The sequence below is a fragment of the Onthophagus taurus genome, chromosome 11, assembly GCF_036711975.1.
Source record: "Onthophagus taurus isolate NC chromosome 11, IU_Otau_3.0, whole genome shotgun sequence".
NCBI classification, from domain to species: Eukaryota; Metazoa; Arthropoda; class Insecta; order Coleoptera; family Scarabaeidae; genus Onthophagus; species Onthophagus taurus.
The window spans coordinates 33,584,327-33,597,221 of NC_091976.1; the positions used below are offsets into that span (position 1 = coordinate 33,584,327).

At 35.4% G+C, this 12,895-nt stretch overlaps 2 protein-coding genes across 4 annotated transcripts in view; one reads left to right on the top strand and one right to left on the bottom strand.

Moving 5' to 3' along the window:
- Nucleotides 1–1,002: 1,002 nt before the first annotated feature.
- Nucleotides 1,003–6,442, bottom strand: LOC111423550 (fuzzy planar cell polarity protein-like protein). Of its 2 annotated transcripts, none has more exons than XM_023056805.2 (5): nt 6,278–6,442; nt 5,960–6,229; nt 5,585–5,908; nt 1,550–1,749; nt 1,003–1,492 (listed from the first exon to the last, which is right to left on the bottom strand). In XM_023056805.2, the coding sequence occupies exons 1-5, from the start codon at nt 6,353–6,355 to the stop codon at nt 1,096–1,098; spliced, it is 1,269 nt and encodes a 422-aa protein (XP_022912573.1). In that variant the 5' UTR covers nt 6,356–6,442; the 3' UTR covers nt 1,003–1,095. The 2 variants fall into 2 exon arrangements, with proteins under 2 accessions (XP_022912573.1, XP_022912574.1); XM_023056806.2 differs by having other exon boundaries at nt 5,960–6,239; nt 6,298–6,397.
- A 436-nt stretch (nt 6,443–6,878) lies between these two features.
- LOC111423549 (ether a go-go) overlaps nt 6,879–12,895 on the top strand; it is a 32,589-nt gene continuing 26,572 nt past the window's right edge. For both annotated transcript variants that reach the window (XM_023056802.2, XM_023056803.2), the window contains exon 1: nt 6,879–7,452. In XM_023056802.2, the coding sequence (XP_022912570.1) occupies nt 7,374–7,452 (79 nt within the window). In that variant the 5' untranslated portion in view covers nt 6,879–7,373. The remainder of the gene's footprint in view (nt 7,453–12,895) is intronic.

The following is a 12,895-nucleotide window of genomic DNA, read 5'->3' on the forward strand; positions in this document are numbered from 1 at the left end:
TTTGATAATACGTGAGATATTCGCGATTGTCGTTTTCGCAATATTTTCAGTTTTTGCCGATAGGGCGAAAACAAAAGACGATAGCTATTCGGAGTTTTCGGCATTAACATTTTCCCGAAAAACGAGATCATGACATGTAAGCTACTTTTTTTCTATCTCTTTTAGTTTCGAAGATAGCCTTTGCGGACATCGAAATTGGGACACCTGTACAATATCCAGAAATATGCATATTGATAGTTTCTGCAAATGTAGGTTATCCAGAAAACAGCATATTGGAAGTTTGTCCAAATGTGCATATTGGTAGTTTCTACAAATGTAAATTATCTAGAAACCAGCGCATTAGCAGTTTCTGCAAATGCAAGTTATCCTGAAATATGCATATTGATAGTTTCTGGAAATGTGTATATTGGTAGTTTTTGGAAATGCAAGTTATCCTATACTTAGCCTATAGAAAGAATAATCAAATCAACACCACACTTGTCATTTTATCTAACGCAGACATCGAAATATTACTTGGTTAACCCATTTGCATCATAAGTTCAGATACGCTTTTAGTACGGAGCGAAATAGATATTATTTACACAATTATTACCTTCTTCAGAAACAAGTTTGAAGTATTATACGATGATGGGGAAGTTGATTTGTAACGCGACTCGTAAAAGTGAACATCAGAACTTTTTAGGAGGAATGGACGTAAAGAAAGCCCAGATTCCGTTTCGGTAAAAACTCATAGATTAAACATAGATGCACAACATACATCTGTGGGAAACTTCCAAGTCAAATAAACTTTAATTGTTTAAAGGAAGATGTTTAAAATATTATTTCGCTTACAGATTTAAGCAAAATTCTTTGTCGTCGAATTTGTGGTTGTGAATACTTTTTATCTTACCTTAATTGCGATAGAAGGTCTTTGGGAGTATGCTACATTAAGTTTCGCCATGGAAAGGAGTGCACAGGAATTTAAGGAGAAATTCTTCTTTCGGTCTACAAATTAAACATTAATTGACTAATATCTTGTATTCAAAATATTATTATTTTGCATTCAAATATATATATCACCAACATACGATTCAACATAAATTATATTTACGTGTTTTACCAACAAATTTGTTTATCACAAACAAAGGTTTTTAAAGTTTTTTGTGTTAACAATCGAATTGCATGAGTGGGAATGGCAGAATTATATAAAACACACAAAATGTTATTATCAATTCTCGCAGCATGACATTTATGATATTCCGAACACCAATAAGTTTCGTTCCCCATCGAAATATTTCTCAAAGAATCCTCTTTTTTAATATACCCACATTCGTTTTCTTGATTTCCTTGAATTTTATCTTTATCATTATTTAATACATCCATTACCGCTTGATAATAAAAGCTCCTTAAAATATCCAATCGATGAGATCCGCTTGAAGCTCGTTTACCAATCGATTGATGTGGACATCTCGACATCATATATTTCCCAATTGGTATATTTATTAACAAGAGTCTAATAAAACATTTATTATTTTATCATACAAATGATGTAGAATTTAATTTATTTTACCCCAAAATTCCTTGATCGAATTGCAAAGAACTTGGAAAATTTTTAGGATAACATTGTCCGGCAGCTGCTAAAACTTCCAACAAATTTTTGAACGATTGCGTTGAAAATTGTTCGACTTCTTCTAAAGAAGGCGTTGGGCCACAAAGACAACAAAGTTGAACATCCGGAATTAAAGTTACCGATATGAAACGAAAAGCAGCCTAAAATTAATTTTAATTAAGAAATTAATTACTCCCTCTGTCCCAAATTATGATATACAAAACTTTGAAAACTATTTTATTGTATTTGTAAAATTAGTATTTCAATTTGTAACTTCATTTAAACATAGCTGTTTCAATGGCAGTTTGGTTGCACAAACATTATAATAGAAACAGGTAAACTCACTTCGCGGCAGTTTTTCTTTATTAATGTGCTCAATTTTATTATGTTGCCTCCTGAGGCCATCATTGTTGACTCCATGCACTTTGTAGTGTCAAGAATACGTTATCTAATTTTTCTTTAGTTAATACATACGTCGAAGGCACTTTCAATACAATCTATTAATTCATCCATAGTTTTTGGCGATGTTTGGTACTGCTAAGACTAAATAGCATTGAAGAAGCCAAGGACTGTTCAGGATCTCTTGATCTTTTGATCCTTTGGCCATCAATTCCGTATCGTTTTCATAAGAATACGGTTTTGCATTATCTTGTTGAACATAAATTTTCTTGGCTTTATGCGCTTTTGGGGAATTTGGATATAATCGCTGGTAAAACGTTATTGATAATCATCTTTTTGCATTCTGCTGCGTTAATAGACTCGATGTTTTTGGTCACCATTGTCACCTCTTGCCCAGTTCTTGCTGTTTATTTTTGTAGATTCTTTATAAACAAAAGGCCAGAGTCCAAACTATGCGTCTTTTAAGACGGCTGAACCTGAATGTTTCTAGTTCTAGGACAAATGTTAGTAAATTCTAGTGACAGTGCTAGGTAGCGCTAGTTAGCATAAGGGTAGTCATAAGGACATCACCTTTTTCCAAGCAAAACTTTTCCTTTGCAAAACTATCCAATGGTGTTTGTTCAAATTAGCATCAGAAAATCTTGACTAAAAACCGATGGAGCATAGAAAACGAGTTAATGTACGAATTTTTCAGTGATAACATTGTAGAATACTTATTATTATACACAGGGTGTGTCAAATGTCTGGAATATAGCCAATAACTTCGCCATTTCTGGTTTTAAAGAAAAATGTTTCAAATAAAAATTCTTTATTAATTGTGGCGCATTTTTTTACGATAATTGCTTGTTTACATTGTTCTTTGTTTCGTTGCTATGGCAACCAACATTGTTATTTTAAATGGGATGCATACGATTTGATATGTTCATCGCATAAAGTTACTTATGCTCTATCAAAGTATGCAAAAAAAAATAATTAATTAAGTTTATTGCTACCAAATCAGCAATACATTCCACAAACAATTAAATTTTTAGCAATACTACAATTACATTTATCACATTACAATACAATACATTTTATTTCCTATCCTACCCCTCCCCATCTCCTCCCCGCATCTCCCTACGCTGCCTTGTCGCCACCACCTCCCTCATCCATTCTCTTCCCTCTGCCCTCTCCCCCAGCATCTGCTTCCAGCCGATCACCTCCTCTCTTAGCTCGTCACACTCCCTCAGTAGGTGCTCCAACGACTCCCACTACCCCCCACATAGCCTACAACCCCTCTCCTCATCTCTCATCCAATACCTATTCGCTCTCTCCTCATTGCCGCATCTGAATCTTGCCACCATCCTCTTCCCCTCCTCATCCCCCTCCACCGACAGGTACTTCGGCAATCCCTCCGTTATTATTTCCTCGTACTTAGGGTTGTACCTGCTCTCCCTTATCTGCCCCCTTCTTTCTTGCCTCTGTACATCTCTATCCCTGCTCTCCAGCTTTTTCCACATCTCAATCCCTTCCCTCCTTCTATCATCTACCGCTTTCACTGAGTACCACACCCTTTTGAAATATTCCTCCCTCCCTCGTTGCCCGTAACCCCCTTTCCCTGCCTTAATCTCTTTCCAGCACTCCCCCAAAATTTTACATTGAGACCTCCCTTCAACCCTCTCCTCAAAACGTACCGCCCTTTTACCCGCCTCCACTCTTAACTTATCAACCTTCACCTCTTCTCTGACTATGTACTCCGGCGTCTCTTTTGCCAACCCCAAAACCCATCTCCAATACCTGGCCTGTACGCCTTCCAATAGCCCTTGCTCTTTCCACCCCCAAAGCTCCGCCCCGTACATCATAACACTTCGAATCAAGCACTCGAATATCATCTTCCTTTTTTCCATATCCCTTCCAAATAATCTCTCTCCCCACCCCCAGACCTGCCCCATCACCTTATTCGCCTTCTTTGCCATTGCCCTCACATGCGCGCCTTCCTTGTTGTCCTCTCTAAATCTGTACCACAAATATGTGTACTCCCTCGCCTCCTCTATCTCCTTCCCTTCCCACCTCCAGTCTTCGCTCTTCCTTCTACCCCCTTTACAGAAGTTCATAACCTTTGTCTTTCCTACATTCACCTCCAGAGCCTTCCCCCTAAAATAACTCTCCAAACAAAATATATGCATCCCATTTAATACAACAATGTTGGTTGCCATAGCAACGAAACAAAAAACAATGCAAACAAGCAAATATTGCCAAAAAATGCGCCATGATTAATAAACAGAGCCCGGACAGTTTAGGAAAGTGATCCTAAAACGCCTCCCACTCCAGTCTCAATATTCAATGAATTAAATCGAAGCGTACGCTTATGAAGGCATTCGTTTAGTGTGGAGGGGCGCACGTTTCCTAAACTGTCCGGGCTCTGTTGATAAAGAACTTGTATTTGAAACATTTTTTTCTAAAACCACAAATGGCGAAGTTATTGGCTACATTCGACATTTGACACACCTGTATATTATATACTATTAATTCATCCATAGCTTTTGGCGATGTTTGGTGCTGCAAAGACTGAATAGCATTGGAGAAGCCAGGGTCTAAAACATTCAAATCAGGGCTATTCGGTGGCTGACATAGAGCCATAAAGCCAAGACATAAATTGTCAAGACATAAATTGTCTTGGCTTTATGCGCTTTTAGGGAATTTGGATCTAATGCTGGTAAAACGTTATCATCTTTTTGCATTCTGCTGCGTGAATAAACTCGATGATTTTGGTCATCATTGTTCGTCTTGCTCGATTCTTGCTGTTTATTTTTGTGGGTTCTTTTGAAAGTTCCGTTGAAATACTGTTTTCTGGCACTGTCATAGCGTGGTCTGGCCACTGCAACCATAAACATAATTTTAGTTATGAACCGTTTACTTTTACAGTGCCTTTCTGGTTTTACTTCGTCCAGCGTGATTTTGACCTTTTAACTTGCGATAAGTAAAACCACTTTTCGTCTATATGTACGTAGTTGTAAAAGTCTCGTTCTTTCGTTACAGTCCATTAGTAGTGGCTTCATTATTGAGGATATTATTTTAGAGTCGTCCCTCTTTGAAAATGCGAAAAACGATCGATTTTGGAATGTTTATTGCAAACGACAAACTCCGAATTGTGCCATGTCGGCGATTAAGTGGAGATTCTTTGATTTTATCAAAATTCTCCCAGTAATTGTTGCGCTTTCGGCCACAATACCTTTTTCTGGAAACCACAAATATTTCGTTCAGCCTATTCCAAATACGCGTAAAATTTAGTCAGGAAACATCAAACTTCCTTGCAACTTGACCAATAACATCACGCTATTAATATTTGATATTATATCTGATATTTTTTATTATACAATTCAAGACAAATATCTCCCATAATTTTGACACAACAAGTATCTTGTAATTGTCAGACAAATTGACATATCTCAACATAGCCGCCTAATACTTAATTAGATAATATAAAAGATACTACTAGATTATATTAAATGGGTAGAAACTTGTTAATTCTCCAAACTTTCCTTAACCCAAAAATTTTAGAGAAATGTATACCATAATATGGGACAGAGGGAGTAATTAAGAGATTACGAAATTTACATTTGGGCTTTTATATGGTAAAAAAACCGGGATATCTTTACTACTTGATGTATTTTCTACTACAGCCAAAAAGGATAACAATTTTAATTCATCCGGGCATAAACTCCACCAACTTTCAGTTGCAACAGCAATTTTTCCATGAATTAAAATGCAACTAAACATTGTATCAATGGTTTCTGTGAAAGAATTAAGAACGCTTTGTATGTTTTGATTTTCTGGGCATAAAATACATTCAACTAAATTTACTAAGTCGCTACTGTGTTTATTTGACGAATCCCCACAATCTAATGTATCTAATAATCTATCTATTATTGGATAACAAGTCTATAAAAGAAAAAGATTATAAATTATTCATTTCTAACTTACAAATCTTACTCGTAATTCTCGTTTTAATCGTTCAACATTTCTTTGTTGCTTAATCTCATCGAAACCAACCACTAAAACCATCGCGTTAAACATCGAATCTAATAACTTCTCAAAAACATCGACGGTACATCCCGAAGCGATTCCAATAAGAACCACACTATCATGGAATTCCTTCCAAACAACGCAATGATCTTGAGTTTCCGTACTGATTAAATTAATTAGGTGCGACTTTGAGAACATGTGTACACCATTTAAGGAGCCAATTATTGAAAAAGATAACTAAAAAGGGCTAAAATAAAAATTAATACCTTGGTTTTTGCGACGTACATTTTCGGTACATCCTTTACTTCTCGTGAAAATTGGAAGACCTCCTCCGGAAGTTACACAAATTATATGAGCGGTCATATTTTCGTTTATTTAAATTAAATGAATCGAGAAAATTAAAGATTGAGGTTATGTTTTGATGTTATTGTGGGTTAAGGACCTATGTTGACGGAATTTAGCGCCATCTCTGTGAAATATTTTTAATTTTATGTTTCGGGGTTAAAAATATAGATGGCGAATTAAATTTTTATAAATAAATAATTAATTTTTAATAAAAATTAATTCATTTCTATAAAAAGAGATTAATTTGTGGTATTTTTGGTTTTAATAAAAGAATTTGTTAAAATTTGTTAATAAATTTTAAATTTGATTTATTTATTAAAATTATTTTCTTGGTGATTTTTTTTAAATCACTTTTAATTTAAATAAAAATTAATTTATTTATTTTTTGCGCATTAAACCGCAATCATAAACCTCTTTCGCGTGTTGAAAAGCTAACCTCGCGCAAAGCTTGGCGGTTTCGCCGTTGCGAATCGACGCGGGCGCTGTCGTCGTTTTCGATTTTCCAAAGCTTCCACGATCAGTTTGCGATTGTATATAACGACGTCGACGTCGCGACGCCCTCACCAACGCATTGGTGTGTCAATTTTCAATTTTTCCCTCTCGGGACGTAGCAAAAATGTAAATCTTTAAGATCGCGAGCCAAGAAACGCTCCGAATCGATACGATTTCATTCGCAAACAGATTTTAATCCTGTTTTTCTCGCAAAGAAATGGAGCTTTTAATAATAATTGAAGTGTTAATATGATAATAGAGGTTCGCTTATTAAGGAGAAACTCAGTGTTGTCATGTGCAACTTTATGGATATTCCACGTAGTATAGACGTCAAAAAGAAGATTACAATATGTTAAAAAAACTGAAACACATCGATTCCGGTTAGAGAAGAAGAAAAAAATAACATCACAACGGGAACGAAGATAACGAGTTCGTTGTTTTAATATTAATTATTAATTGACAACCGAGTAAACGTTCAGTTTTATGTATGTAAGTGGTAAGATGCTGCTTCTGGTGATGTTGAGATGACAAGAAATCATTGAAGATGCCTGGAGGAAGACGGGGCTTAGTCGCCCCACAGAATACATTTTTAGAGAACATTATAAGACGTTCAAATCAACAGCGTAAGTATTGAAACATTTTTCTTTCAGTGAACATAAAATAACTTGTTAACATTCATTCTCTTTTCACCCCCTTTTTTGGTGCCTCCGAGTTCTCAATGGCAATAAAATTAAATAAATGAACTCCCTCTTTACATCTACAAGCAATGAATTAGAATCCCTTAATTTTTTTATATACACCAGATTGCTTTGGGGGAGTGCTTTCTGTTGGTGTTGAAAAAAACCTAATTATTCTCTGTGTTGGAGGGTAAAAAGCGCGCGGATTTGAAAAGCTATCTTTGGCTACCATCCAGTTGATGGTCGTCGTCGCAAATCGTAAATGTGGAAGCCCCAGTAAACCCTTAACGACTAATCGATATCACTCACTGTTGCATATACGCGAGCAAGTGCAAGCTCGATCGAGTTTCTTATCTTTCACCGTGACCTTGAAAATATCTTGAAAACACTTTCAAGGAGGTGATGTTATCACAATATTTTACTTTTTTTTTGTTTAACTGCCAACTAATAGTTTCGATTGATTCTAAATGGAGATGATGTTATCTGGATGACGTAGCTAAAAATGCACGTCACCCTTTAACCTAGAAGTGAGTCGAGTGCGTCCGAACAAAGTCGAATAAGGGGTTGTTCACCCCAAAGTGCACACAGTACCGGAGGTCCAGAAATAGAAAATGAATCTATTAATAGCGAACCATGCATATGCAACGTTGCGTTCAATGTTGATGTTATTCATCCCCAAACAACATCAACATTAATCTTAAGATGTCAAAAAATAAATGAATAAACAAATAAAATGAAAAAGCTTTAAACCAAAAAATAACTTCAAGTTTTATAAAAAGAGTCTTCGAAAAAGTTTCTCACTTCTTTTTATGGAAATAGTTCCAAGCGAATTCGTGGAAAACTTTAAATGTAACGCTCTTTTCATGCCAATTTGTGTATTGGAGATATCTCAGTATCGATTTTCAGTATTTATGGAGAACTTAACATTTATTAGTAAAACAAATTTTGAGTTACAAAATTAATATTAATTATTAAAAGCGGGTTAATTCTGCATATATTCGCGCCGAGATTGATTTTATTCAAATCTATTATGTAAACACTTGTTAACAAAACTATCAATTTTCTTCAATCTTTTATCAAACTAAAACTAGAATTAAGACTTGCACTACTATTAGAACTAACACTTGACGTAGAACTAGAAATATTCGGGTTTAGCCATGCTTCTCTCAAGACGGCTAAATCTGAATGTTTCTAGTTCTAGATTTAGTGTTAAATTTAATTTTGGTTCAATAAAAATATAGATTAATCTATCATTAAATAACAATTAAAACTAGAACTAACACTAGACCTAGTACATCTGAAGACGCATGGCTAAACTCGAAACTTTCTAGTTCTAGGTAACTTTCTAGTGTTAGTTCTAATTTTAGTTTTAGAACTAACACTATACTTAGAACTAGAAACACTCGGGTTTAGCCGCACGTCTCGCAAGACGGCTAAACCCGAATGATTCTAGGTCTTGTGTTAGTTCTAGTGATAGTGCTAGTGTAAAACTACAAGTAACACTAGACCTAGAATTAGAAACAATCGGGTTTAGCCGCACGTCTCTCAAGACGGCTAAACCCGAATGATTCTAGTTCTAGGTCTTGTATTAGTTCTAGTGTTAGTTCTAGGTCTTGTATTAGTTTGTAGTGTTAGTTCTAGTTTTAGTTCAATAAAAATATGTAACATAGTGATATCTAGTGCTAACTAGTGCTATCTAGCATTGTCACTAGAACTAATACCAGACCTAGAACTAGAAACATTCGGGTTTAGCCGCACGTCTCTCAAGACTGCTAAACCCAAATGATTCTAGGTCTTGTGTTAGTTCTAGTGATAGTGCTAGTGTAAAACTAAAAGTAACACTAGACCTACAACTAGAAACATTCGGGTTTAGCTGCACGTCTCTCAAGACGGCTAAACCCGAATGATTCTAGTTCTATGTCTTGTGTTAGTTCTAGTGATAGTGCTACTGTAAAACTAAAACTAACACTAGACCGAGAACTAGAAACATTCGGGTTTAGTCGCACGTCTCTCAAGACGGCTAAACCCGAATGATTCTAGTTCTAGGTCTTGTATTAGTTCTAGTGTTAGTTCTAGGTCTTGTATTAGTTTGTAGTGTTAGTTCTAGTTTTAGTTCAATAAAAATATGTAACATAGTGATATCTAGTGCTAACTAGTGCTATCTAGCATTGTCACTAGAACTAATACCAGACCTAGAACTAGAAACATTCGGGTTTAGCCGCACGTCTCTCAAGACTGCTAAACCCAAATGATTCTAGGTCTTGTGTTAGTTCTAGTGATAGTGCTAGTGTAAAACTAAAAGGAACACTAGACCTACAACTAGAAACATTCGGGTTTAGCCGCACGTCTCTCAAGACGGCTAAACCCGAATGATTCTAGTTCTATGTCTTGTGTTAGTTCTAGTGATAGTGCTACTGTAAAACTAAAACTAACACTAGACCGAGAACTAGAAACATTCGGGTTTAGTCGCACGTCTCTCAAGACGGCTAAACCCGAATGATTCTAGTTCTAGGTCTTGTATTAGTTCTAGTGTTAGTTCTAGGTCTTGTATTAGTTTGTAGTGCTAGTTCTAGTTTTAGTTCAATAAAAATATGTAACATAGTGATATCTAGTGCTAACTAGTGCTATCTAGCATTGTCACTAGAGCTAATACCAGACCTAGAACTAGAAACATTCGGGTTTAGCCGCACATCTCTCAAGACTGCTAAACCCAAATGATTCTAGGTTTTGTGTTAGTTCTAGTGATAGTGCTAGTGTAAAACTAAAAGTAACACTAGACCTACAACTAGAAACATTCGGGTTTAGCCGCACGTCTCTCAAGACGGCTAAACCCGAATGATTCTAGTTCTGTCTTGTGTTAGTTCTAGTGATAGTGCTACTGTAAAACTAAAACTAACACTAGACCGAAAACTAGAAACATTCGGGTTTAGTCGCATGTCTCTCAAGACGACTAAACCCGAATGTTTCTTGTTCTAGATTTAATTTTCATTCTAGTCTTACGTCAATAAAAATATACAACAATCTAGCACTGAATAACAATTAAAACTAGAACTAACACTAGACGTAGAACTAGAAAGTTCTAGGTCTAGTGTTAGTTCTAGGTCTAGTGTTAGTTCTAGATCTAGTGTTAGTTCTAGGTTTAGTTATAGAACTAACACTAGACCTAGAACTAAAAACAATCGGGTTTAGCCGTGCATCTCTCAAGACGGGTTAAACCTAAATGTTTTTAGTTCTAGGTCTAGTGTTAGTTCTAATTCTAGTTTTAGAACCAACACTAGACTTAGAACTAGAAACATTCGGGTTTAGCCACACGTCTCTCAAGACGTCTAAACCCGAATGTTTCTAGTTCTAGGTCTAATGTTCATTCTAGTCTTAGGTCAATAAAAATATACAACAATCCAGCACTGAATAACAATTAAAACTAGAACTAACACCAGACCTAGAACTAGGTCTGACTAGCTTAACGCTGAATATCAACTAAAAGAGTTAATATTGTTGTATTCGTTATTTCTTTCCATTTTAAAGCATTAAATAAAATAACAATGTCTTCTGTTTGTACTTTTATTGAAAAATGGATTATTTGTTTTCAATTCTACCGGTTTCGGTTCAATAGTAGAACCATCCTCAGGACCCTCGAATTTCGTCAGTTTATTTTTAAGTCTCTTGCGATAGTTAACATGTTAAAAATTTTTCTTCAATTCACAAGAACTTGTGTTTTTTACTTGTAGGGTATTAGCTATTAAGTTCAAAGTTAGTTTGGCAGGAATATGTGTGATACATATTCATCATATTTAGTCCTGAGGATGGTTCTACTATTGAACCGAAACCGGTAGAATTGAAAACAAATAATCCATTTTTCAATAAAAGTACAAACAGAATACATTGTTATTTTATTAAAAGAGTTAACACTAGAGTTAACACTAGCACTACAACTAAGGCTACACCTAGAACTAGATACATTCAAGTTTAGTCGTCTTGAGAGACGTAAGACTAAACCTGAAACTTTATAGTTCTAAGTCTAGTCTTAGTTCTAGTTTTAGTTTTAGACACAGAGTTTCACTCAAGACGGCTTAACCTGAATGTTTCTAGTTCTAGGTCTAATATTAGTTCGTCTTCAGACGCACGGTTAAACCCGCGTTCTAGATCTAGTGTTAGTTCTAGGTTTAGTTATAGAACTAACACTAGACCTAGAACTAAAAACAATCGGGTTTAGCCGTGCGTCTCTCAAGACGGGTTAAACCCGAATGTTTTTAGTTCTAGGTCTAGTGTTAGTTCTAATTCTAGTTTTAGAACTAACGCTAGACTTAGAACTAGAAACATTCGGGTTTAGCCACACGTCTCTCAAGACGACTAAACCCGAATGTTTCTAGTTCTAGGTCTAACGTTCATTCTAGTCTTAGGTCAATAAAAATATACAACAATCCAGCACTGCATAACAATTAAAACTAGAACTAACACCAGACCTAGAACTAGAATCATTTGGGTTTAACCAAACTACATTAAAAAGTAATTCTTAAAACGTTATATGCTAATATAAAAAAATCTAATTTCGCAAAATAAATTTTAAATCGTTTAAATATAAATAAATAGTATAAACTTAGTTTTTTAATTTGTTTTGTTAATGGGATTTTCCGGTAAATATCCAAGTAGTACTTCACGTGAGGGTAAATCGAGAACGTACTTAATCGGTTTTCCGCTCCCCACCGAACGACCGGAAACCGGAATCAATCGATTCGTTATTTCCGTAAAATTTCAACTTAAAAATCGGGCGAATTTTATTTACGTACGTTGATGTGAAATCTTTTGCATTCAAACTTATCCCGTGTAAATATCCGCCAGGAAATAAACGCGCTATTTGCCGGGCGCTTCTAATCTAATTCTAGAATCCTTGCGAGGTTTTATGGTCAATAACTTCGAGATAACCTTTGACATTTCACGTTGCTGCCGCATTAGTTACCTATCTACATCGCGGACGAAAATTTAATTTTAAAAAGAAAATATTGGAGGAAAAACGGGGTTTAATAATAATAATATTTGATGAGAAGTTGTCCTTGACGGGAAACATCTAGGGCAGTAGGACGTTTTAAAAACGATCTATAAAAAGGGTTTAAATCACACTGCGGGATGATCGTATCGTTTCAAACGCGGCTTAACATGCCAAGGGTAAAGCAATCAAGAGCTCTAACTATTCCATTTTCAATAAACACACGCATTTTGATGATTAACAAAAAATGTTTAAATAAAAATAATCTTTGGCGTTGCGAGGTTATAAATTATTTTGAGTGGTAATAAATGTTATGTTTAGTTGTTACGCCGGCATTGTGCTCGTAAACTTTAGAGAGGTCATCGGGTCTAACGATCTTGTTGGAGGTTTGATGTGAATTTTTGG

Excerpts from the sequence above, each read along its gene's own strand:
- LOC111423550 (XM_023056805.2), bottom strand. The coding sequence starts at position 6,355 with ATGACCGCTCATATAATTTGTGTAACTTCCGGAGGAGGTCTTCCAATT. Across the intron at positions 5,909-5,959 it reads GATTAAAACGAGAATTACGA|ACTTGTTATCCAATAATAGA; the intron begins GTAAGATTTGTA and ends TTTCTTTTATAG. Across the intron at positions 1,493-1,549 it reads TTCGATCAAGGAATTTTGGG|ACTCTTGTTAATAAATATAC; the intron begins GTAAAATAAATT and ends ATGTTTTATTAG.